The sequence below is a fragment of the Lissotriton helveticus genome, chromosome 4_1 (genome assembly GCF_964261635.1).
Source record: "Lissotriton helveticus chromosome 4_1, aLisHel1.1, whole genome shotgun sequence".
NCBI lineage: Eukaryota > Metazoa > Chordata > Amphibia > Caudata > Salamandridae > Lissotriton > Lissotriton helveticus.
Genome location: NC_136063.1, coordinates 6,498,212 through 6,523,862, shown reverse-complemented (window position 1 = coordinate 6,523,862; position 25,651 = coordinate 6,498,212). Strand labels below are relative to the sequence as shown.

Below are 25,651 nucleotides of genomic sequence, written 5' to 3'. Positions count from 1 at the left end.
ACCATCTCGGGACTGGACATCGCCATCGCCATTCCCCAAGGATACAAGATCTCCAGGAAGGACCACCCCACCCGCCCGGGAGGAGGAATCGCCATCTTCCACAAATCAACCCTCCGTCTGAGCCCACTCCCCGACAAGCCCACAGACCTGATGGAACACCTTCACTTCAAGATACTGGCCAGCTCTACCTCCACCCACTGAGGAACCCTCATCTACCGACCCTTTTAACCCCGCGGACCATTCGCCATCTCCATCATGGACATCATCTCCCCACATGCCATCGCATCCACCAACTACACCCTGCTGGGAGACCTCAACTTCCACCTCGACAACAAACTGGACCACATCGCTCCTGGACAACCTCCACAACATTGGACTCTGCTAGATCGTGACTGAACCCATGCTCTCGGCAGGACACACCCTCGACCCCCTCTTCCATACAGGAAACTCCATCACCTTCAGCCACACCGCCGAACTCCCATGGACCGACCATCGATGCATCCACTACACCTTCAGAACACCCACCATCCACAGACACCAGCACCTGCTCCCAGGAAGAAACTGGACCAGAATCACTGACGACCAGCTCACCTCCACTCAGAAACTCCACCCCTACCATCATGGATAACGACGACCCCAACGCCGCAGCCCGAACCCTGGACAGATGAATCACTGACAGCACCAACACCTTAGCCCCCCTTAAACAAAATAACAACACCCACACCAAGAAAGCTAGATTGTTCACCACCAAACTTCAAGAGTCCAGCACCCTCAAAGTAGCTCTCAGAGGTGAAGCCAAACCAATACGATCTCAAGGATTCTGTGTATATTAAAGAAGGCAGCACTTCTCGTTTCATTACCCGTAAGAGTTACAGACAGCCAAACCAATGGCAGGACCTCTTGATAACACTCAAACACACACTCTGTTGGCCTATCAATCAATCAAACAGGGATTGATAGAGTGCACTACTCACCTGTGAGGGTCTCAAAGCGCTGGGGGGTGCATTTGGGCAGCTGCGGTCATTCAAAAAGACAGGTCTTGAGGCTCTTCCTGAATGCTTTCAGTGTAGGGCTTCATATGATGCTGAGGGGGAGTTTGTGCTAGGTCATGGCCGTGATGTAGGAGAAGGATCTTCCTCCTGTTCTGGCTCTGTGGATGGGGTTGATTTCGGCCAAGGCCTGGTCACCAGAGCGGAGGTTTCTCGTGGAGGCGTATAAGGAGATTCTTTCATTGAGGTATTGGGGCCCAGTGTTGTGGAGGGCTTTGTAGGTGTGTGTGAGAAGGTTGAAGGTCACTCTTTTTTCAAAGGGGAGCCAGTCGAGGTCTCGTAGGTGCTGGGTGATGTGGTCTTGTCATGGGATGCTGAGGACGAGTCTGGCTGCAGCGTTCTGGACGGTCTGGAGTTTGTGGAGCGGAGATTTATTGAATCCAGTATAGAGGGTATTCTGGTAGTCCAGCCTGCTGGTGATGAGTGCCTGGGTGACGGTCTTCCTGGATTCGGGGGGGATCCATTTAAAGGTCTTGCAAAGTATGCAGAGGGTGTTGTAGGCATGTGGAGGCAACGGTATTCGCCTATGGGTCTGCCACATGAACCATCATTATCCACTTTAAATCTACCTAAGAAAGAGATTGGCCATGTTATATGCCCTGCTCTATCAGTCACACCTTGTGTGACATCAAAGAATAGTGGCAGCAGTAACCAGGGCTGACTCACCAAAGTGTGTGTCTGCAAGAACTAGAGTGAAAATGTGTTAGTTAAGAGCATGATCAACCGAAGAACTGAGGGAAGAGAGGATGCATCCAGGGCAGAGAAAATTAGAAGCATCACATTCATTTTTGTGTGGGTGTGTGACATTGTGTCCTTCCCTAATAAACAGGGATGGTTCCTTAAAGCTACTCCGAGTGTCAAGGGCTGCCAAATATGTATGCTGGTCCCCATCATAAGAGTATTATCTCTGACGCAATTGTGCCCGTTCATGGCATAATGTGCCATTGCCATAATATTTTCATCTTTGACTATTTTGGGCATTCAAGTCCAGTAATTACATACTTGCTGCCATCACTGACATATTAAGAGCATGACCGGCTTGCTTTTAGCCATGCCTGACAGAGTGGCAACCGCTTCTCCCATAATAATGTTCATAAATGATATATGTTGGGCATCCAGCTGTGGCACAGTGGTAGCCCTGGTTTAATGGTGGGCATTATTGGCATAACAGATGCATTAATAGTGTTATGGTGAGCAAGCATGGCCTATGATTCCAATTCCTGGGTATTTGAAGCAGAATTTGTCCATCAGAGGCATTTTTACATGGCGGTACTCAATAAAAATGAAAAGCTGATGTTTAGGGACTGTGTATTTTCTAACAATGAAAACTGATTTGATTTTTAAAGAAAAAAATGATGCTTTTTCTGAAAAGGTTTTTCTTTTGGAAAATTGAGTTTAATTGCTCAAAGTGAAAAGTGGTTTTGATAGAAAAATATGTGTATTTTTAAAAACTAATATGCTAATTAGGACAAAATATTACAATTCTAAAACACATTTAAAGTTGTTAGCTGAATGATAATTCAATTTGAGTTGGGGAGACTTACTGCTGTGGTAGTACCCTTTGTGGCACACAGCATGCGATGATTTGAATTTTACTTGATTACAAGCATTTAATATTGGAAAACGTTTTCCTAGGATTCTGCTGATAACTTCATCTGGAATGTTAGGGTGGTTATATGATAAATCGTTCTTAGGGTGGTCATAGTGTAATGTTAATACGTATCATCAGCATTTTACAGTGATAAAATAGGCTAGTAGCTCGGCAGTACTTTCCTTGAGCAGAATTAGCTCTCACTACAGAAAAGGTTGGAGACCCCTGGTCCAGACGCACCTGCTGCCGCCTCGATAAAGACTAGAAGAACACCAAATCCATAGAAGCCCACAACAACTTCAGAGCCGCCACCAATGCCCACCACCAACTCATCAGAAACACGGAGAAAAAAGTGATTGATGTCAGAATCTCCACACAGGCCCACAACAGCAAAGAACCCTTCAACATCATCAAGGAGTTATCCCAACCCACCAGCAAGTTGACTGACATCCCTCCCTCACAAGACCTCTGTGACAAACTCAGCACCTTCTTTCACCACAAAATCAAGAGCATCAACGACAACTTCGACGAAGACAACCAACACACTGAACCCTCACCAACCACCCCCGACACCCTGAAGCCAGTGATTGACAACTGGACAGCCCTCACCACTCAAGACACACTGAAGACAATGAAGTCAATCCACTCCGGGGCCCCCACAGACCCCTGCCCACCACATCTTCCTCAGAGCTGCCGACACCATCGCACCCATGCTCCGCCACATCATCCACCGCTCCCTGGCCACCGCCTTGTTACAGACGACTGGAAACATGCCCAGGTCAACCCCCTCCTGAAGAAACCTTTGGCGGACCCCATAAAAGTAAAAAACTAGAGACCCATCTCCCTGCTCCCGTTCCCAGTAAAAGTCATTGAGAAAGCCATCAACGGCCAACTTGCCACCTTCATCGAAGAGCACAACATCTTCGACTCCTCCCAATCAGGCTTCAGAAAAAAACACAGTACGGATACCACCCTCCTCGACGCAACAGACAACAGACAACATCTGCAAAGGAGAATCAGCACCCTCATCCTCCTCGACCTATCAGCAGCATTCAACACAGTCTCTCACCGCACCCTAATACACAGACTCAAGAAGCAGAGATTCAAGACAAGGCCCTCGGCTGGATCCGCTCCTTTTTCTCCGGCAGAACATAGCGGGTCAGGCTCCCCTCTTTCCTCTATGACCTTACACCAACCACCTGCGGAGTCCCCCAGGGATCCTCCGCTCAGCCCTATGCTCTTCAACATCTACATGGCTCCACTCACCCCAATCGTCAGAACCTATGGACTCAACATTGTGTCATACGCAGACGACACCCATCTCATCCTCTTCCTATCCAATGAACCCAACACCACTAGACACAACTTTCGAGAAGGCATGGAAGCCATCACCAAATGGATGAAAAACTGCTGCCTTCAACTAAACACCAACAAAACAGAAGTACTCATCATGGGCCCACACCCCAATGCCAGGAATGACACCTAGTGGCCCCGCCATGAAAGTCAACCCACCTCCATGGACCACGCACGTAACCTGGGAATCATCCAGGACACAGAGCTCACATTGGATAGCCAGATCAACTCCGTCTCATCCTCCGGCTTCCACACCCTCTGCCTCCTACGTAAGACCTTCAAATGCATCCCCTTTGAACTCAGAAAGACCGTCACTCACGCCCTGGTCACCTGCAAACTCGACTATGGCAATGCACACTATGCCATTATAAACAAAATCCTCACCCGCAAGCTAGAGATCATCCAGAACGCCGCTGTAAGACTGGTCCTCAACATGCCAAGACACTGCCACATTTCCCAGCACCTAGGCACACTCCACTGGCTCCCCATCAAAGCAAGAGTCACCTTCAAGATGCTCACCCTTGCATTCAAGGCCCTCCACATCACCGTACCAGCATACCTGAACAGCCGACTCGAATTCCATGCACCCCAAAGGACCCTATGATCAGCCCAGCTCTCCTACACCGTGGTCCCCTGCACCAGAAGGACCAGATCAGGAGACCGCTGCTTCTCATTCCTCACGGCCAAAGCCTGGAACGCTCTCCCGCTCCACCTCAGACAGATAACATCACTCCCCATCTTCAAGAGAACCCTCAAAACCTGGCTCTTCGACAGAGCCCCTCCTTGATGGACAGAAACCTGCACCCTTCCACCCCCAATCCCATGAGACCCTTACAGGTGCACTTAACAAGCGCTTGATTGATTGATAACATGATTCTCCACAGGGCTGCGGCACACACGGGCTGCCTCACACAGCACACACACCTGAGCACCACAGCGCATCTGCCTCACATAGGTTGTGCACTGTAAGTGTACCCTCGACTTCAAACACTATGCCTAGACAAGCTTTAAACTTTCCCCACTGTGTGCTGTACTGTGCAGCATGCACACAAATGTGGAAACGTTTGGAGAAATATATATATTTCTCCTTTTTACCAGGAGACTTAATGTGGCATTTTTGTTTTCACTAAACCAGCCTACTATAGTTAGAAAGTAGGGCTTTGCATCCAAACTCATGGGTGTCTGTATAGGAACGCCCACGAACCACCAATGGCACGCGTCCTTGAAGCAAAGTAATGCAAAGCGTTACTTTCAGGAAAATCTCTAACGCAAAACAAAGTTTGCAGTGGATAAAATATTCCAAATAAATATTTTTGACGTTGCATCCCTTTTGTAATGCAAACCCAGCACAAATGTCAGTAAATTTTCCAAGTATCTTTTTGAACCCTTTGGTGGAACATGGACTCCTGTCCCTTCCTTAAGAAACACATTTGAGGAAGTTTCATTCAGGAATGAAAGCCTGGGTGCTCAGCCAGGAAGCAACTTGCCACTTGCTGGTGCTAATGTGGGATTAGTATATTGACTTTCTAAGGTTGTAACTGTGATATCACTCATTAGCGCCAAGAAGTGTTGCAAACGAAGCGCCCTGTAATAGAATATATATTCCATAGCACACTGTGGGGAGCCAGCTTTTTCTGCTACTCACAGGTGCGACAGCAGTCAGGTGAGCACCATGCCTCCTGCATCAAAGGCCCCTCTGTTCCTCATCCCTTGCAGGGGCTCTAACACCCATACTCACGTCCATGTAGCTTCTCAGCGGCTCGTCTGACCCTCCGGACACACTCAGGCTGGAGGAGTGTCCGCGGCCTGCATCAAAGAGTAGATTCCTTGTGATGTGTTCCAGCAGCCCATGCTCCTTCAGACTCTGCCTCAGAGATTTGTGTCTCAGCAGCGGAACCCTGAGAGGGGGAGAGAGGAGGAAGAGACGTGAAGAGGGCTATATAATGGCAAAATATATCATCATGTGTTAGGGGTGCAAAGGTGCTTATAGTGCAATGCTAGCTAAAAAAGAACTGGGCCCTGTATGAGCAGGAGGGCTGGACAAACCTTCGGTGGAGCGCGATAGCTTAATAAGGGGCTTTGTTCTGATTTTTATGTTCTTTCTCTTCTAGGTCTCCTCCTTTTACCTTACACGTGTGAATCATTCAAGAATAAACATGCGATTAATATGGAATGCACATTTGTGTTATGTCACATTCTCTGCAAAGCGATAATCAAGCCTGCTGAATATATTCACACTATTTATTCTGAGCGGGCAAGGTTGTTCTAAGTTGTGAACAAAGTTTCATGGAGAGCTGACAACAACTTCTTTTTTTGACGGTTATTGTTCCTGAGTACACCGTATTACAGAATTCTATCCTCCTTCAAACCAAATAACCACTTTAATGACCCACTCCCCTCCAGCTGCGCGGCCGCGACTTCCCAATTTATCATTACCATTTGGACTAAAATAATCAACACTTCCCTATAAAAGGGTCAATACCTGACTCTCTAAATGCCAGTCAAGTTGTCCCCATCTGAAAAAAACCCACCTTGAATCCTGCTCCTCCAGGCAATTTCAGACCAATATCCAATATCCCACTTCTAGCAAAAGCTCTGGAGAAATGTGTGCAACTCCAACTGAGCCAACATATCAATAACTTTAACCTGCTGGACAAATTCCAATCTGGGTTCCGACCTTGGCACGGTAACTACTATTCTCCATGTTGTGTATGATGCTCTTCAAGCCCTTGACCAAGGAAAAACCTGTCCCCTAATTCTACTGGATTTATTCTCAGCATTCGACACAGTCAACCACGAAAGAGCACTTGAACGCCTCGAATTCAGGATGGGAGTAAACAGAACCGTTCTCAAATGGTTTAGATCCTTCCTCTGGAATCGCACCAAGAGATTCTTAGTCAACAGTAATCTATCTGTTCCTTCCCCAATAATGATCGGAGTACCCCAAGGCTCAACTCTTTCCCCAACCCTCTTCAATCTCTACCTTGAACCGTTAACTGAAGTACTACCTACCGCCAACATCTTCTTCCACATGTACACCGAAGATATTCAGCTCTACATCAAGATCTCATCTCAAGAGGAGATCAACTCTTTGAATGAGGCCCTGACTGTTCAATGGCTCGCCTGCAACAAGCTGAAACTAATTGCACAAAAAACAGAGTTCCTTCTAATCTCCTCCCCTAAAAGTAACACTGACATCTGGGAATGGATCAGGTTGATCACAGCACTAAACTGCACACTGATGATAGGGGAATCTGCCAAATCTCTAAGAATAACACTAGACAGCATCCTGAATATGTGAGGCCACATCAACTTGATGGCTAAAACTGCCAGGTTTCATCTGAGCTGCCTGAGGAAACTAAAACCCTTCCTTGAAGCTGCAGACCTAAAAATGGCAGTTCAGGCATTGGTAATGTCCAGAATCGAATACGGATGCTCAACCCTTTCTGGCCTACCCAAGATCTCTACCTCCCCCTAAAAGCATGCTCAATGATGCCATCAGACTCTTTACCATCTGGAACCTGAATGTGAGGTCGTTGGTAAAACATCATCAGGACATAGCCGACCTCATGGCCAAGGAATCCCCTGATATATTCTGTTTGACAGAGACTTGGCTCCAAGACTCTGATACAGCTGTTCTCAACTTGGCGTTTCCTTCTGAGTATTCCACCTATACGCTCAACCGCTCTTCCAGGGGTGGGGGTGTTGCGCTTGCTGTTAAATCTTGCTACCCTTGCGCCTGGAGAGTTCAAAACATCGCGGGCTGTGAAAGCGCCCTGTTTAAGGTCTCCGTTACATCTCACTTTACTTTTTCAGGACTGTTAATTTACCGCCCGCCGGGCAGTGATGTGGCATTTAGGGAGGCTCTCCCTGATGCTGTCAGTTCACTGGCAGTAGGGTGTGCCAACTTTTCTATCTTAGGAGACTTGAATCTCCATTTTGACACCTTGGCCTTACCCTCAGTGGGTGGGATGGTGGCTGATCTTGAGGCCCTCCAACTGCTTCAACTGGTCTCGGACTCCACCCATGTTGGTGGACATACTTTGGACCCCTTTTTTTCAAATCTAGCAGAGGTAAAGGTGGCCTCTCCCCTTCCCATGTCTTGGACAGATCACTCGCTGGTGATTATTCACTGTCCATTATCAGAGGCCCCTTTTAAGCCCTTGATGCGAGCCCTGCCTAGGCGGCGCTGGAGTAAATTAAAGCTAGAAGACCTTCACCGCCTTCTTACTGATGATCCATTGGGCTTAGCGGAGAATGTGGAATCTGGCTATGACCATTTTTGTGAATGGATAACCAGAGCCCTTGACTCCCTTATTCCGATGATATCGAGTAAGAGTGGACTCCGTGACCCAAGTCCCTGGTATAATGACACATTGCGCGCACTGAAAAGCTCTTGCAGACGTGCAGAGAGAGACTGGCGGAGAACGTATGATAACAGCAAAAAAACCTTCTATATGGCTACCGTCAAGTCTTATCATCGAGCTGTCTGCAGAGCCTGGGCCGCATTTTATGCCTTGGAGTTTCGCAGCAGCTTGAATCCTGTTAAAACCATCTTTAAGGCTCTCAAGGATCTTGTGGCAAAAAAGCCCTCTATAGATACCATCAGCTCTAATACTCATTGTGAAACGTTGGCGGCCTTTTTTTTGGAGAAGGTTCATACCATCTACAGAGCTTTTCCTATTGCTGCGCAGACCGGTGCCGGGTCGCACATAGTGCCTAGACAGGTGGTGTTAGATTCTATCCCCTGTCTTACTCCGGAGATTTTCAAGACTTTGGCTCTCCAAGTCAAATCTGGGTCTCGGCAGACCCGCTTAAGCCAGTAATGTTTAGTGACTTGACACTCTCTAACCCAGTTCGCGACCTGATCAACATCTCGCTTACGTCTGGCCGGGTGCTTTTGAAGTGGAAGCAGGCAGTAGTAATGCCCATTTTGAAGAAGCCATCTCTCGACCCTAGTAAATCGGAGAACTATCGACTGATTTCGCTTCTCCCGTGGCCAGCTAAAGTCGCGGAGGTGCATGTCAACACCGCCCTCTCTGACCACCTATCGCGTACTAACGTTCTGGATGTTACACAGAACGGTTTTCGAGCTGGCCACAGTACGGAGACAGCACTCCTATTTATGGTTGAGCATTTGCGGGCAGTGCTTGATGCAGGTCAAACGGCGGCGCTTATTCTGTTAGATCTGAGCGCCGCCTTTGACACTGTCTCGCATGAGATCCTCCTGCAGCAACTCGAGGAGGCAGGTGTGATTGGCACTGCACTTCAGTGGTTCCGATCGTTTCTAGCGGATCGTTCCTTCTGTGTGGCTGCCCCGCCCTACCAGTCCAAGTTCCACCCTCTGATGCTTGGGGTCCCGCAGTGTTCCTCGCTGAGCCCCACGTTGTTCAATCTGTACGTGAGGCCGCTGGCTGAGGTTGTAAAGCTCTGCGGTATGACCATGGTGTCATACGCAGATGATACTCAGCTAGCGGTCACGATCAGCGGGGACTCCGGGGCGGAAGCCCCAAGATTCAGGGACGGACTTCGGGCGGTGGCCAGTTGGATGACGTCCAACTGTCTCCAACTGAATGCCAAAAAAACAGAGATTATGGTCTTCGGCAAACAGACGGAACTCTGGGGCGATTCTTAATGGCCTCCTGAGCTGGGCCCCACCCCCACTCCGGTTTCGGAGATTAAAAATCTGGGGGTGTGGTTGGACCCTACACTAAGTTTTGTTTGCCACACTAAAAGGATGGCGGCCTGCTGCTTTGGCATTCTGCGTAATTTGAGACCTGCACTCAAATTTTTTGATGCCGCAACACGTCAACTTGTGGTTCGGGCGACGGTGTTGTCTCGGCTGGATTACGCCAGCTCCCTCTTTATAGGGTTAAATCAGTCCGAGCTTACTCGTCTCCAGCGAGTGCAAAACGCAGCAGCCAGAGCAGTTGTAGGCCTTCCTAGGTTTTGCTCTGTCTCCCACACCCTACGTGCCCTCCAGTGGCTGCCTGTTAGGCAGCGGATCCACTTCAAGGTACTTTGTATGTCCTTCAAGATCCTAAAAGGCCCCTCTGCTCCGATATTGCATGACCTTGTGTGCCCCTATATTCCTGGCCGCTCCCTTTGTTCTTCAGATCGTGAATTAGCAGTAGCTCCACGCTTCAAACGTAGTCGAGCTGGAGGGCGCTCCTTTAGGGTGCGGGCAGCTGCTTTGTGGAACGCACTTCCTTTTGAAATCCGGACCCTTATTGACCTGCTTTCTTTTCAGAGGGCTGTTAAGACTTTTCTGTTTCCGTAGCCTTTCTAAAACTAAAATTTAAAAAATCCATTCTTTAGCTATGTTGTGTGGCTACCTTGTCGGGCGCCGGGACGCTCCTTCGCTGGAGCAGCTGCGCGCATAATAAATGCCATTAACATAACATTAACATAACAGGCTCAATAAAATGTGAACACACCTCACCCCATCTGAAGGCGCCAAGCTGGCTTACTCTTGAAGCCAGAATCCAACTAAAACTGGCATGTGTCACCCACAAGGTGCACAAAATCCCCTGCATATCTCGCCCAGAAAATCATGGTCTTTGGAGGAACCAGAAACTCTTGGTCTGCCAGAGACCTTGTGCTCCAGCCACCCCACCTCCGAAAGGAAAAAAAGAACAATTGTGCCTTCTCTGGGGCTGCACCAAGAATATGGAACTCTCTGCCTTCTTTCATCGTAAAAATATCTTCTCTGTCAATTTTTAAAAAGGAAGCCAAAACTTTCCTAATGGGCAAGTTCCTCCCATAAATCTCATTTATTGTACACACCGCTCAGCTGCATGGCTTTATGTTATCTTCTAAATTCCTGACTGCTTGCTTTCTCTTGTCTCTGCATTGACCTGTTACTCCCTCAAATGTAATTGCTGGCTATCTCTGCACAATGCACACCTGTTCGCTGCCCTGAATATTGTACCCTGGTATTCCCAGAGTAGCCACTTCCTTTCATCCCTATTTATGTTTATTGCCTATTTCAAATTTGTATACAGCGTGTTATCCCTGTACAGCGCTCTGATACCCTTTCGGGTCTTATTCGTGCTCTATAAAACTCTAAATAAACGAATAAGTGGTGTGGCTCACTGTTAGAGGCGGCAGACCCGTAAGCAGAGAAGGGCCCGGGACCAGGGTTCAATTCCCGACGTGGCAGGGTCGTGGACCAGGGTCAACGGACTCGATAATTCTCGCCTCGGTGCCTACTCTAACCAGGGATCACACTCGGCAACTCTGGGCATTAAGCTTGCCTCATCTCTACAACGGCCCCCCACAGACGCCGGGGATGCCTGGTTTCACCTTGGAGATACCCAGAAAGGGAACATCTCACAGGGAAAACCAGGACGGGTTCCCCAGTGGACTTCAGCACCAGGATACTCCTTGGAGTCGCAGTGCGCTTTACAAGTACACCCACATAAGTAAACAGGTATTAGGCCACTTTCTGGTAATTGCGTACTCTCAATGATTCAACCACAACTAAATAATATTATGTAAGCGGAGCTCACTCTACAGTCCTGATGATGGTCTTTATTTAACTAGAGTGAAGAGAAGCAGAGACCCCCAGAGTGAGAGAAGCAGAGACCCCCAGAGTGAGAGAAGCAGAGACCCCCAGAGTGAGAGAAGCAGAGACCCCCCGAAGGAGGAGGAGCAGAGACCCCCAGAGTGAGGAGACCCCCAGAGTGAGAGAAGCAGAGACCCCCAGAGTGAGAGAAGCAGAGACCCCCAGAGTGAGGAGAAGCCGAGACCCCCAGAGACCCCCAGAGTGAGAGAAGCAGAGACCCCCAGAGTGAGAGAAGCAGAGACCCCCAGAGTGAGGAGGAGCAGAGACCCCCAGAGTGAGGAGAAGCAGAGACCCCCAGAGTGAGAGAAGCAGAGGCCCCCAGAGTGAGAGAAGCAGAGACCCCCAGAGTGAAGAGAAGCAGAGACCCCCAGAGTGAGAAGCAGAGACCCCCAGAGACCCCCAGAGTGAGAGAAGCAGAGACCCCCAGAGTGAGAGAAGCAGAGACACCCAGAGTGAGAGAAGCAGAGACCCCCAGAGACCCCCAGAGTGAGGAGAAGCAGAGACCCCCAGAGTGAAGAGAAGCAGAGACCCCCAGAGTAAGGAGAAGCAGAGACCCCCAGAGTGAAGAGACCCCCAGACACCCCCAGAGACCCCCAGAGTGAAGAGAAGCAGAGACCCCCAGAGTGAGAGAAGCAGAGACCCCCAGAGTGAGAGAAGCAGAGACCCCCAGAGTGAGAGAAGCAGAGACCCCTAGAGACCCCCAGAGTGAAGAGAAGCAGAGACCCCCAGAGTGAGAGAAGCAGAGACCCCCAGAGTGAGAAGCAGAGACCCCCAGAGTGAAGAGAAGCAGAGACCCCCAGAGACCCCCAGAGTGAGAAGCAGAGACCCCCAGAGTGAGAGAAGCAGAGACCCCCAGAGTGAGGAGAAGCAGAGACCCCCAGAGTGAGAGAAGCAGAGACCCCCAGAGTGAGAGAAGCAGAGACCCCCAGAGTGAGGGAAGCAGAGACCCCCAGAGTGAGAGGCAGAGACCCCCAGAGTGAGAGAAGCAGAGACCCCCAGAGTGAGAGAAGCAGAGACCCCCAGAGACCCCCAGAGTGAGAAGCAGAGACCCCAAGAGTGAAGAGAAGCAGAGACCCCCAGAGACCCCCAGAGTGAGAGAAGCAGAGACCCCCAGAGTGAAGAGAAGCAGAGACCCCCAGAGTGAGAAGCAGAGACCCCCAGAGACCCCCAGAGTGAGAGAAGCAGAGACCCCCAGAGTGAGAGAAGCAGAGACCCCCAGAGTGAGAAGCAGAGACCCCCAGAGTGAAGAGAAGCAAAGACCCCCAGAGTGAGAGAAGCAGAGACCCCCAGAGTGAGAAGCAGAGACCCCCAGAGACCCCCAGAGTGAGAGAAGCAGAGACCCCCAGAGTGAGAGAAGCAGAGACCCCCAGAGTGAGAAGCAGAGACCCCCAGAGTGAAGAGAAGCAGAGACCCCCAGAGTGAGAGAAGCAGAGACCCCCAGAGTGAGAGAAGCAGAGACCCCCAGAGTGAGGGAAGCAGAGACCCCCAGAGACCCCCAGAGTGCGAAGCAGAGACCCCCAGAGACCCCCAGAGAGAGAGAAGCAGAGACCCCCAGAGACCCCCAGAGTGAGAGAAGCAGAGACCCCCAGAGACCCCCAGAGTGAGAAGCAGAGACCAACAGAGAACCCCAGAGTGAGAAGCAGAGACCCCCAGAGACCCCCAGAGAGAGAGAAGCAGAGACCCCCAGAGACCCCAGAGTGAGAGAAGCAGAGACCCCCAGAGTGAGAGAAGCAGAGACCCCCAGAGTGAGAAGCAGAGACCCCCAGAGACCGCCAGAGTGAGAAGCAGAGACCCCCAGAGACCCCCAGAGAGAGAGAAGCAGAGACCCCCAGAGACCCCCAGAGTGAGAGAAGCAGAGACCCCCAGAGACCCCCAGAGTGAGAGAAGCAGAGACCCCCAGAGTGAGGAGAAGCAGAGACCCCCAGAGTGAAGAGAAGCAGAGACACCCAGAGACCCCCAGAGTGAGAGAAGCAGAGACCCCCAGAGTGAAGAGAAGCAGAGACCCCCAGAGTGAGAGAAGCAGAGACCCCCAGAGTGAGAGAAGCAGAGACACCCAGAGTGAAGAGAAGCAGAGACCCCCAGAGACCCCCAGAGTGAGAGAAGCAGAGACCCCCAGAGTGAGAGAAGCAGAGACCCCCAGAGTGAAGAGAAGCAGAGACCCCCAGAGTGAGAGAAGCAGAGACCCCCAGAGACCCCCAGAGACCCCCAGAGTGAGAGAAGCAGAGACCCCCAGAGACCCCCAGAGTGAGGAGAAGCAGAGACCCCCAGAGTGAGAGAAGCAGAGACCCCCAGAGACCCCCAGAGTGAGGAGAAGCAGAGACCCCCAGAGTGAGAGAAGGAGAGACCCCCAGAGTGAAGAGAAGCAGAGACCCTCAGAGTGAAGAGAAGCAGAGACCCCCAGAGTGAGAGAAGCAGAGACCCCCAGAGTGAGAGAAGCAGAGACCCCCGGAGTGAGAGAAGCAGAGACCCCCAGAGTGAGAGAAGCAGAGACCCCCAGAGTGAGGAGAAGAAGAGACCCCCAGAGTGAGAGAAGCAGAGACCCCCAGAGTGAGGAGACCCCCAGAGTGAGAGAAGCAGAGACCCCCAGAGTGAGGAGAAGCAGAGACCCCCAGAGTGAGAGAAGCAGAGACCCCCAGAGTGAGAAGCAGAGACCCCCAGAGTGAGGAGAAGCAGAGACCCCCAGAGTGAAGAGAAGCAGAGACCCCCAGAGTGAGAGAAGCAGAGACCCCCAGAGTGAGAGAAGCAGAGACCCCCAGAGTGAGAGAAGCAGAGACCCCCAGAGTGAGGAGGAGCAGAGACCCCCAGAGTGAGGAGACCCCCAGAGTGAGAGAAGCAGAGACCCCCAGAGTGAGAGAAGCAGAGACCCCCAGAGTGAGGAGAAGCGAGACCCCCAGAGACCCCCAGAGTGAGAGAAGCAGAGACCCCCAGAGTGAGGAGGAGCAGAGACCCCCAGAGTGAGGAGAAGCAGAGACCCCCAGAGTGAGAGAAGCAGAGACCCCCAGAGTGAGAGAAGCAGAGACCCCCAGAGTGAAGAGACCCCCAGAGTGAGGAGAAGCAGAGACCCCCAGAGTGAAGAGACCCCCAGAGTGAGAGAAGCAGAGACCCCCAGAGTGAAGAGAAGCAGAGACCCCCAGAGTGAGAAGCGGAGACCCCCAGAGTGAGAGAAGCAGAGACCCCCAGAGTGAGAGAAGCAGAGACCCCCAGAGTGAGAGAAGCAGAGACCCCCAGAGTGAAGAGAAGCAGAGACCCCCAGAGTGAGAAGCAGAGACCCCCAGAGTGAAGAGACCCCCAGAGTGAGGAGAAGCAGAGACCCCCAGAGTGAATAGACCCCCAGAGTGAGGAGAAGCAGAGACCCCCAGATTGAGAGAAGCAGAGACCCCCAGAGTGAAGAGACCCCCAGAGTGAGAGAAGCAGAGACCCCCAGAGTGAGAGAAGCAGAGACCCCCAGAGTGAGAGAAGCAGAGACCCCCAGAGTGAGAGAAGCAGAGACCCCCAGAGACGCCCAGAGTGAGAGAAGCAGAGACCCCCAGAGTAAGGAGAAGCAGAGACCCCCAGAGTGAGGAGAAGCAGAGACCCCCAGAGTGAGGAGAAGCAGAGACCCCCAGAGTAAGGAGAAGCAGAGACCCCCAGAGTGAGGAGAAGCAGAGACCCCCAGAGTGTGAGAAGCAGAGACCCCCAGAGACCCCCAGAGAGAGAGAAGCAGAGACACCCAGAGTGAAGAGAAGCAGAGACCCCCAGAGTGAGAGAAGCAGAGACCCCCAGAGTGAAGAAAAGCAGAGACCCCCAGAGTGAAGAGAAGCAGAGACCCCCAGAGTGAGAGAAGCAGAGACCCCCAGAGTGAAGAGAAGCAGAGACCCCCAAAGTGAAGAGAAGCAGAGACCCCCAGAGTGAAGAGAAGCAGAGACCCCCAGAGTGAGAGAAGCAGAGACCCCCAGAGTGAGAGAAGCAGAGACCCCCAGAGTGAGAAGCAGAGACCCCCAGAGTGAGAGAAGCAGAGACCCCCAGAGTGAGAGAAGCAGAGACCCCCAGAGTGAGAAGCAGAGACCCCCAGAGTGAAGAGAAGCAGAGACCCCCAGAGACCCCCAGAGTGAGAGAAGCAGAGACCCCCAGAGTGAAGAGAAGCAGAGACCCCCAGAGTGAGAAGCAGAGACCCCCAGAGACCCCCAAAGTGAGAGAAGCAGAGACCCCCAGAGTGAGAGAAGCAGAGACCCCCAGAGTGAGAGAAGCAGAGACCCCCAGAGTGAAGAGAAGCAGAGACCCCCAGAGTGAGAAGCAGAGACCCCCAGAGACCCCCAGAGTGAGAGAAGCAGAGACCCCCAGAGTGAGAGAAGCAGAGACACCCAGAGTGAGAGAAGCAGAGACCCCCAGAGTGAGGAGAAGCAGAGACCCCCAGAGTGAAGAGAAGCAGAGACCCCCAGAGTAAGGAGAAGCAGAGACCCCCAGAGTTAAGAGACCCCCAGAGACCCCCAGAGTGAAGAGAAGCAGAGACCCCCAGAGTGAGAGAAGCAGAGACCCCCAGAGTGAGAGAAGCAGAGACCCCCAGAGTGAGAGAAGCAGAGACCCCTAGAGACCCCCAGAGTGAAGAGAAGCAGAGACCCCCAGAGTGAGAGAAGCAGAGACCCCCAGAGTGAGAAGCAGAGACCCCCAGAGTGAAGAGAAGCAGAGACCCCCAGAGACCCCCAGAGTGAGAAGCAGAGACCCCCAGAGTGAGAGAAGCAGAGACCCCCAGAGTGAGGAGAAGCAGAGACCCCCAGAGTGAGAGAAGCAGAGACCCCCAGAGTGAGAGAAGCAGAGACCCCCAGAGTGAGGAGAAGCAGAGACCCCCAGAGTGAGAGAAGCAGAGACCCCCAGAGTGAGAAGCAGAGACCCCCAGAGTGAGAGAAGCAGAGACCCCCAGAGTGAGAGAAGCAGAGAACCCCAGAGACCCCCAGAGTGAGAAGCAGAGACCCCAAGAGTGAAGAGAAGCAGAGACCCCCAGAGACCCCCAGACTGAGAGAAGCAGAGACCCCCAGAGTGAAGAGAAGCAGAGACCCCCAGAGTGAGAAGCAGAGACCCCCAGAGACCCCCAGAGTGAGAGAAGCAGAGACCCCCAGAGTGAGAGAAGCAGAGACCCCCAGAGTGAGAAGCAGAGACCCCCAGAGTGAAGAGAAGCAAAGACACCCAGAGTGAGAGAAGCAGAGACCCCCAGAGTGAGAAGCAGAGACCCCCAGAGACCCCCAGAGTGAGAGAAGCAGAGACCCCCAGAGTGAGAGAAGCAGAGACCCCCAGAGTGAGAAGCAGAGACCCCCAGAGTGAAGAGAAGCAGAGACCCCCAGAGTGAGAGAAGCAGAGACCCCCAGAGTGAGAGAAGCAGAGACCCCCAGAGTGAGGGAAGCAGAGACCCCCAGAGACCCCCAGAGTGCGAAGCAGAGACCCCCAGAGACCCCCAGAGAGAGAGAAGCAGAGACCCCCAGAGACCCACAGAGTGAGAGAAGCAGAGACCCCCAGAGACCCCCAGAGTGAGAAGCAGAGACCAACAGAGAACCCCAGAGTGAGAAGCAGAGACCCCCAGAGACCCCCAGAGAGAGAGAAGCAGAGACCCCCAGAGTGAGAGAAGCAGAGACCCCCAGAGTGAGAGAAGCAGAGACCCCCAGAGTGAGAAGCAGAGACCCCCAGAGACCGCCAGAGTGAGAAGCAGAGACCCCCAGAGACCCCCAGAGTGAGGAGAAGCAGAGACCCCCAGAAAGAAGAGAAGCAGAGACACCCAGAGACCCCCAGAGTGAGAGAAGCAGAGACCCCCAGAGTGAAGAGAAGCAGAGACCCCCAGAGTGAGAGAAGCAGAGACCCCCAGAGTGAGAGAAGCAGAGACACCCAGAGTGAAGAGAAGCAGAGACCCCCAGAGACCCCCAGAGTGAGAGAAGCAGAGACCCCCAGAGTGAGAGAAGCAGAGACCCCCAGAGTAAAGAGAAGCAGAGACCCCCAGAGTGAGAGAAGCAGAGACCCCCAGAGACCCCCAGAGTGAGAGAAGCAGAGACCCCCAGAGACCCCCAGAGTGAGGAGAAGCAGAGACCCCCAGAGTGAGAGAAGCAGAGACCCCCAGAGACCCCCAGAGTGAGGAGAAGCAGAGACCCCCAGAGTGAGAGAAGGAGAGACCCCCAGAGTGAAGAGAAGCAGAGACCCCCAGAGTGAAGAGAAGCAGAGACCCCCAGAGTGAGAGAAGCAGAGACCCCCAGAGTGAGAGAAGCAGAGACCCCCGGAGTGAGAGAAGCAGAGACCCCCAGAGTGAGAGAAGCAGAGACCCCCAGAGTGAGGAGAAGAAGAGACCCCCAGAGTGAGAGAAGCAGAGACCCCCAGAGTGAGGAGACCCCCAGAGTGAGAGAAGCAGAGACCCCCAGAGTGAGGAGAAGCAGAGACCCCCAGAGTGAGAGAAGCAGAGACCCCCAGAGTGAGAAGCAGAGACCCCCAGAGTGAGGAGAAGCAGAGACCCCCAGAGTGAAGAGAAGCAGAGACCCCCAGAGTGAGAGAAGCAGAGACCCCCAGAGTGAGAGAAGCAGAGACCCCCAGAGTGAGAAGCAGAGACCCCCAGAGTGAAGAGAAGCAGAGACCCCCAGAGTGAAGAGAAGCAGAGACCCCCAGAGTGAGAGAAGCAGAGACCCCCAGAGTGAGAGAAGCAGAGACCCCCGGAGTGAGAGAAGCAGAGACCCCCAGAGTGAGAGAAGCAGAGACCCCCAGAGTGAGGAGAAGAAGAGACCCCCAGAGTGAGAGAAGCAGAGACCCCCAGAGTGAGGAGACCCCCAGAGTGAGAGAAGCAGAGACCCCCAGAGTGAGGAGAAGCAGAGACCCCCAGAGTGAGAGAAGCAGAGACCCCCAGAGTGAGAAGCAGAGACCCCCAGAGTGAGGAGAAGCAGAGACCCCCAGAGTGAAGAGAAGCAGAGGCCCCCAGAGTGAGAGAAGCAGAGACCCCCAGAGTGAAGAGACCCCCAGAGTGAGGAGAAGCAGAGACCCCCAGAGTGAAGAGACCCCCAGAGTGAGAGAAGCAGAGACCCCCAGAGTGAAGAGAAGCAGAGACCCCCAGAGTGAGAAGCAGAGACCCCCAGAGTGAGAGAAGCAGAGACCCCCAGAGTGAGAGAAGCAGAGACCCCCAGAGTGAGAGAAGCAGAGACCCCCAGAGTGAAGAGAAGCAGAGACCCCCAGAGTGAGAAGCAGAGACCCCCAGAGTGAAGAGACCCCCAGAGTGAGGAGAAGCAGAGACCCCCAGAGTGAAGAGACCCCCAGAGTGAGGAGAAGCAGAGACCCCCAGATTGAGAGAAGCAGAGACCCCCAGAGTGAAGAGACCCCCAGAGTGAGAGAAGCAGAGACCCCCAGAGTGAGAGAAGCAGAGACCCCCAGAGTGAGAGAAGCAGAGACCCCCAGAGTGAGAGAAGCAGAGACCCCCAGAGACGCCCAGAGTGAGAGAAGCAGAGACCCCCAGAGTAAGGAGAAGCAGAGACCCCCAGAGTGAGGAGAAGCAGAGACCCCCAGAGTGAGGAGAAGCAGAGACCCCCAGAGTAAGGAGAAGCAGAGACCCCCAGAGTGAGGAGAAGCAGAGACCCCCAGAGTGTGAGAAGCAGAGACCCCCAGAGACCCCCAGAGAGAGAGAAGCAGAGACACCCAGAGTGAAGAGAAGCAGAGACCCCCAGAGTGAGAGAAGCAGAGACCCCCAGAGTGAAGAGAAGCAGAGACCCCCAGAGTGAAGAGAAGCAGAGACCCCCAGAGTGAGAGAAGCAGAGACCCCCAGAGTGAAGAGACCCCCAGAGTGAGAGAAGCAGAGACCCCCAGAGTGAGAGAAGCAGAGACCCCCAGAGTGAAGAGAAGCAGAGACCCCCAGAGACCCCCAGGGTGAGAGAAGCAGAGACCCCCAGAGTGAGAGAAGCAGAGACCACCAGAGTGAAGAGAAGCAGAGACCCCCAGAGTGAAGAGAAGCAGAGACCCCCAGAGTGAGGAGAAGCAGAGACCCCCAGAGTGAGAGAAGCAGAGACCCCCAGAGTGAGAGAAGCAGAGACCCCCAGAGTGAGAGAAGCAGAGACCCCCAGAGTGAGGAGACCCCCAGAGTGAAGAGAAGCAGAGACCCCCAGAGTGAGAGAAGCAGAGACCCCCAGAGTGAGAGAAGCAGAGACCCCCAGAGTGAGGAGAAGCAGAGACCCCCAGAGTGAGGAGAAGCAGAGACCCCCAGAGTGAGAGAAGCAGAGACCCCCAGAGTGAGAGAAGCAGAGACCCCCAGAGACCCCCAGAGTGAGAGAAGCAGAGACCCCCAGAGTGAGAGAAGCAGAGACCCCAAGAGTGAAGAGAAGCAGAGACCCCCAGAGTGAAGAGAAGCAGAGACCCCAAGAGTGAGAGAAGCAGAGACCCCCAGAGTGAGAGAAGCAGAGACCCCCAGAGTGAGAGAAGCAGAGACCCCCAGAGTGAAGAGAAGCAGAGACCCCCAGAGTGAGGAGAAGCAGAGACCCCCAGAGTGAGAGAAGCAGAGACCCCCAGAGTGAGAGAAGCAGAGACCCCCAGAGTGAGAGAAGCAGAGACCCCCAGAGTGAGAGAAGCAGAGACCCCCAGAGTGAGGAGACCCCCAGAGTGAAGAGAAGCAGAGACCCCAAGAGTGAAGAGAAGCAGAGACCCCCAGAGTGAAGAGAAGCAGAGACCCCCAGAGTGAGAGAAGCAGAGACCCCCAGAGTGAGGAGAAGCAGAGACCCCCAGAGTGAGAGAAGCAGAGACCCCCAGAGTGAGAGAAGCAGAGACCCCCAGAGTGAGGAGAAGCAGAGACCCCCAGAGACCCCCAGAGTGAGAAGCAGAGACCCCTAGAGTGAGAGAAGCAGAGACCCCCAGAGTGAGAGAAGCAGAGACCCCCAGAGTGAGAGAAGCAGAGACCCCCAGAGTGAAGAGAAGCAGAGACCCCCAGAGTGAAGAGAAGCAGAGACCCCCAAAGTGAAGAGAAGCAGAGACCCCCAGAGTGAAGAGAAGCAGAGACCCCCAGAGTGAGAGAAGCAGAGACCCCCAGAGTGAGAGAAGCAGAGACCCCCAGAGTGAGAAGCAGAGACCCCCAGAGTGAGAGAAGCAGAGACCCCCAGAGTGAGAGAAGCAGAGACCCCCAGAGTGAGAAGCAGAGACCCCCAGAGTGAAGAGAAGCAGAGACCCCCAGAGACCCCCAGAGTGAGAGAAACAGAGACCCCCAGAGTGAAGAGAAGCAGAGACCCCCAGAGTGAGAAGCAGAAACCCCCAGAGACCCCCAGAGTGAGAGAAGCAGAGACCCCCAGAGTGAGAGAAGCAGAGACCCCCAGAGTGAGAGAAGCAGAGACCCCCAGAGTGAAGAGAAGCAGAGACCCCCAGAGTGAGAAGCAGAGACCCCCAGAGACCCCCAGAGTGAGAGAAGCAGAGACCCCCAGAGTGAGAGAAGCAGAGACACCCAGAGTGAGAGAAGCAGAGACCCCCAGAGACCCCCAGAGTGAGGAGAAGCAGAGACCCCCAGAGTGAAGAGAAGCAGAGACCCCCAGAGTAAGGAGAAGCAGAGACCCCCAGAGTGAAGAGACCCCCAGAGACCCCCAGAGACCCCCAGAGTGAAGAGAAGCAGAGACCCCCAGAGTGAGAGAAGCAGAGACCCCCAGAGTGAGAGAAGCAGAGACCCCCAGAGTGAGAGAAGCAGAGACCCCTAGAGACCCCCAGAGTGAAGAGAAGCAGAGACCCCCAGAGTGAGAGAAGCAGAGACCCCCAGAGTGAGAAGCAGAGACCCCCAGAGTGAAGAGAAGCAGAGACCCCCAGAGACCCCCAGAGTGAGAAGCAGAGACCCCCAGAGTGAGAGAAGCAGAGACCCCCAGAGTGAGGAGAAGCAGAGACCCCCAGAGTGAGAGAAGCAGAGACCCCCAGAGTGAGAGTAGCAGAGACCCCCAGAGTGAGGAGAAGCAGAGACCCCCAGAGTGAGAGAAGCAGAGACCCCCAGAGTGAGAAGCAGAGACCCCCAGAGTGAGAGAAGCAGAGACCCCCAGAGTGAGAGAAGCAGAGACCCCCAGAGACCCCCAGAGTGAGAAGCAGAGACCCCAAGAGTGAAGAGAAGCAGAGACCCCCAGAGACCCCCAGAGTGAGAGAAGCAGAGACCCCCAGAGTGAAGAGAAGCAGAGACCCCCAGAGTGAGAAGCAGAGACCCCCAGAGACCCCCAGAGTGAGAGAAGCAGAGACCCCCAGAGTGAGAGAAGCAGAGACCCCCAGAGTGAGAAGCAGAGACCCCCAGAGTGAAGAGAAGCAAAGACCCCCAGAGTGAGAGAAGCAGAGACCCCCAGAGTGAGAAGCAGAGACCCCCAGAGACCCCCAGAGTGAGAGAAGCAGAGACCCCCAGAGTGAGAGAAGCAGAGACCCCCAGAGTGAGAAGCAGAGACCCCCAGAGTGAAGAGAAGCAGAGACCCCCAGAGTGAGAGAAGCAGAGACCCCCAGAGTGAGAGAAGCAGAGACCCCCAGAGTGAGAGAAGCAGAGACCCCCAGAGACCCCCAGAGTGCGAAGCAGAGACCCCCAGAGACCCCCAGAGAGAGAGAAGCAGAGACCCCCAGAGACCCCCAGAGTGAGAGAAGCAGAGACCCCCAGAGACCCCCAGAGTGAGAAGCAGAGACCAACAGAGAACCCCAGAGTGAGAAGCAGAGACCCCCAGAGACCCCCAGAGAGAGAGAAGCAGAGACCCCCAGAGACCCCCAGAGTGAGAGAAGCAGAGACCCCCAGAGTGAGAGAAGCAGAGACCCCCAGAGTGAGAAGCAGAGACCCCCAGAGACCGCCAGAGTGAGAAGCAGAGACCCCCAGAGACCCCCAGAGAGAGAGAAGCAGAGACCCCCAGAGACCCCCAGAGTGAGAGAAGCAGAGACCCCCAGAGACCCCCAGAGTGAGAGAAGCAGAGACCCCCAGAGTGAGGAGAAGCAGAGACCCCCAGAGTGAGAGAAGCAGAGACCCCCAGAGTGAAGAGAAGCAGAGACCCCCAGAGACCCCCAGAGACCCCCAGAGTGAGAGAAGCAGAGACCCCCAGAGTGAGAGAAGCAGAGACCCCCAGAGTGAGCGAAGCAGAGACCCCCAGAGTGAGAGAAGCAGAGACCCCCAGAGTGAGGAGAAGCAGAGACCCCCAGAGTGAGGAGAAGCAGAGACCCCCAGAGTGAAGAGAAGCAGAGACCCCCAGAGTGAAGAGAAGCAGAGACCCCCAGAGTGAGGAGAAGCAGAGACCCCCAGAGTGAAGAGAAGCAGAGACCCCCAGAGTGAAGAGAAGCAGAGACCCCCAAAGTGAAGAGAAGCAGAGACCCCCAGAGTGAAGAGAAGCAGAGACCCCCAGAGTGAGAGAAGCAGAGACCCCCAGAGTGAGAGAAGCAGAGACCCCCAGAGTGAGAAGCAGAGACCCCCAGAGTGAGAGAAGCAGAGACCCCCAGAGTGAGAGAAGCAGAGACCCCCAGAGTGAGAAGCAGAGACCCCCAGAGTGAAGAGAAACAGAGACCCCCAGAGACCCCCAGAGTGAGAGAAGCAGAGACCCCCAGAGTGAAGAGAAGCATTGACCCCCAGAGTGAGAAGCAGAGACCCCCAGAGACCCCCAGAGTGAGAGAAGCAGAGACCCCCAGAGTGAGAGAAGCAGAGACCCCCAGAGTGAGAGAAGCAGAGACCCCCAGAGTGAAGAGAAGCAGAGACCCCCAGAGTGAGAAGCAGAGACCCCCAGAGACCCCCAGAGTGAGAGAAGCAGAGACCCCCAGAGTGAGAGAAGCAGAGACACCCAGAGTGAGAGAAGCAGAGACCCCCAGAGACCCCCAGAGTGAGGAGAAGCAGAGACCCCCAGAGTGAAGAGAAGCAGAGACCCCCAGAGTAAGGAGAAGCAGAGACCCCCAGAGTGAAGAGACCCCCAGACACCCCCAGAGACCCCCAGAGTGAAGAGAAGCAGAGACCCCCAGAGTGAGAGAAGCAGAGACCCCCAGAGTGAGAGAAGCAGAGACCCCCAGAGTGAGAGAAGCAGAGACCCCTAGAGACCCCCAGAGTGAAGAGAAGCAGAGACCCCCAGAGTGAGAGAAGCAGAGACCCCCAGAGTGAGAAGCAGAGACCCCCAGAGTGAAGAGAAGCAGAGACCCCCAGAGACCCCCAGAGTGAGAAGCAGAGACCCCCAGAGTGAGAGAAGCAGAGACCCCCAGAGTGAGGAGAAGCAGAGACCCCCAGAGTGAGAGAAGCAGAGACCCCCAGAGTGAGAGAAGCAGAGACCCCCAGAGTGAGGGAAGCAGAGACCCCCAGAGTGAGAAGCAGAGACCCCCAGAGTGAGAGAAGCAGAGACCCCCAGAGTGAGAGAAGCAGAGACCCCCAGAGACCCCCAGAGTGAGAAGCAGAGACCCCAAGAGTGAAGAGAAGCAGAGACCCCCAGAGACCCCCAGAGTGAGAGAAGCAAAGACCCCCAGAGTGAAGAAAAGCAGAGACCCCCAGAGTGAAGAGAAGCAGAGACCCCCAGAGTGAGAGAAGCAGAGACCCCCAGAGTGAAGAGAAGCAGAGACCCCCAAAGTGAAGAGAAGCAGAGACCCCCAGAGTGAAGAGAAGCAGAGACCCCCAGAGTGAGAGAAGCAGAGACCCCCAGAGTGAGAGAAGCAGAGACCCCCAGAGTGAGAAGCAGAGACCCCCAGAGTGAGAGAAGCAGAGACCCCCAGAGTGAGAGAAGCAGAGACCCCCAGAGTGAGAAGCAGAGACCCCCAGAGTGAAGAGAAGCAGAGACCCCCAGAGACCCCCAGAGTGAGAGAAGCAGAGACCCCCAGAGTGAAGAGAAGCAGAGACCCCCAGAGTGAGAAGCAGAGACCCCCAGAGACCCCCAGAGTGAGAGAAGCAGAGACCCCCAGAGTGAGAGAAGCAGAGACCCCCAGAGTGAGAGAAGCAGAGACCCCCAGAGTGAAGAGAAGCAGAGACCCCCAGAGTGAGAAGCAGAGACCCCCAGAGACCCCCAGAGTGAGAGAAGCAGAGACCCCCAGAGTGAGAGAAGCAGAGACCCCCAGAGTGAGAGAAGCAGAGACCCCCAGAGACCCCCAGAGTGAGGAGAAGCAGAGACCCCCAGAGTGAGGAGAAGCAGAGACCCCCAGAGTGAAGAGAAGCAGAGACCCCCAGAGTAAGGAGAAGCAGAGACCCCCAGAGTGAAGAGACCCCCAGAGACCCCCAGAGTGAAGAGAAGCAGAGACCCCCAGAGTGAGAGAAGCAGAGACCCCCAGAGTGAGAGAAGCAGAGACCCCCAGAGTGAGAGAAGCAGAGACCCCTAGAGACCCCCAGAGTGAAGAGAAGCAGAGACCCCCAGAGTGAGAGAAGCAGAGACCCCCAGAGTGAGAAGCAGAGACCCCCAGAGTGAAGAGAAGCAGAGACCCCCAGAGACCCCCAGAGTGAGAAGCAGAGACCCCCAGAGTGAGAGAAGCAGAGACCCCCAGAGTGAGGAGAAGCAGAGACCCCCAGAGTGAGAGAAGCAGAGACCCCCAGAGTGAGAGAAGCAGAGACCCCCAGAGTGAGGAGAAGCAGAGACCCCCAGAGTGAGAGAAGCAGAGACCCCCAGAGTGAGAAGCAGAGACCCCCAGAGTGAGAGAAGCAGAGACCCCCAGAGTGAGAGAAGCAGAGACCCCCAGAGACCCCCAGAGTGAGAAGCAGAGACCCCAAGAGTGAAGAGAAGCAGAGACCCCCAGAGACCCCCAGAGTGAGAGAAGCAGAGACCCCCAGAGTGAAGAGAAGCAGAGACCCCCAGAGTGAGAAGCAGAGACCCCCAGAGACCCCCAGAGTGAGAGAAGCAGAGACCCCCAGAGTGAGAGAAGCAGAGACCCCCAGAGTGAGAAGCAGAGACCCCCAGAGTGAAGAGAAGCAAAGACACCCAGAGTGAGAGAAGCAGAGACCCCCAGAGTGAGAAGCAGAGACCCCCAGAGACCCCCAGAGTGAGAGAAGCAGAGACCCCCAGAGTGAGAGAAGCAGAGACCCCCAGAGTGAGAAGCAGAGACCCCCAGAGTGAAGAGAAGCAGAGACCCCCAGAGTGAGAGAAGCAGAGACCCCCAGAGTGAGAGAAGCAGAGACCCCCAGAGTGAGGGAAGCAGAGACCCCCAGAGACCCCCAGAGTGCGAAGCAGAGACCCC

The 25,651-nt window shown here is 54.0% G+C and overlaps 1 protein-coding gene across 1 annotated transcript in view; it reads right to left on the bottom strand.

Annotated features, from left to right (window-relative positions):
- The window catches only part of LOC144828277 (pepsin A-like), a 340,571-nt gene that overhangs the window by 298,821 nt on the left and 16,099 nt on the right, over positions 1 to 25,651 (bottom strand). Inside the window, exon 2 of the mRNA XM_078686356.1 lies at positions 5,732 to 5,891. Within this exon, the coding sequence (XP_078542482.1) occupies positions 5,732 to 5,891 (160 nt within the window). The remainder of the gene's footprint in view (positions 1 to 5,731; positions 5,892 to 25,651) is intronic.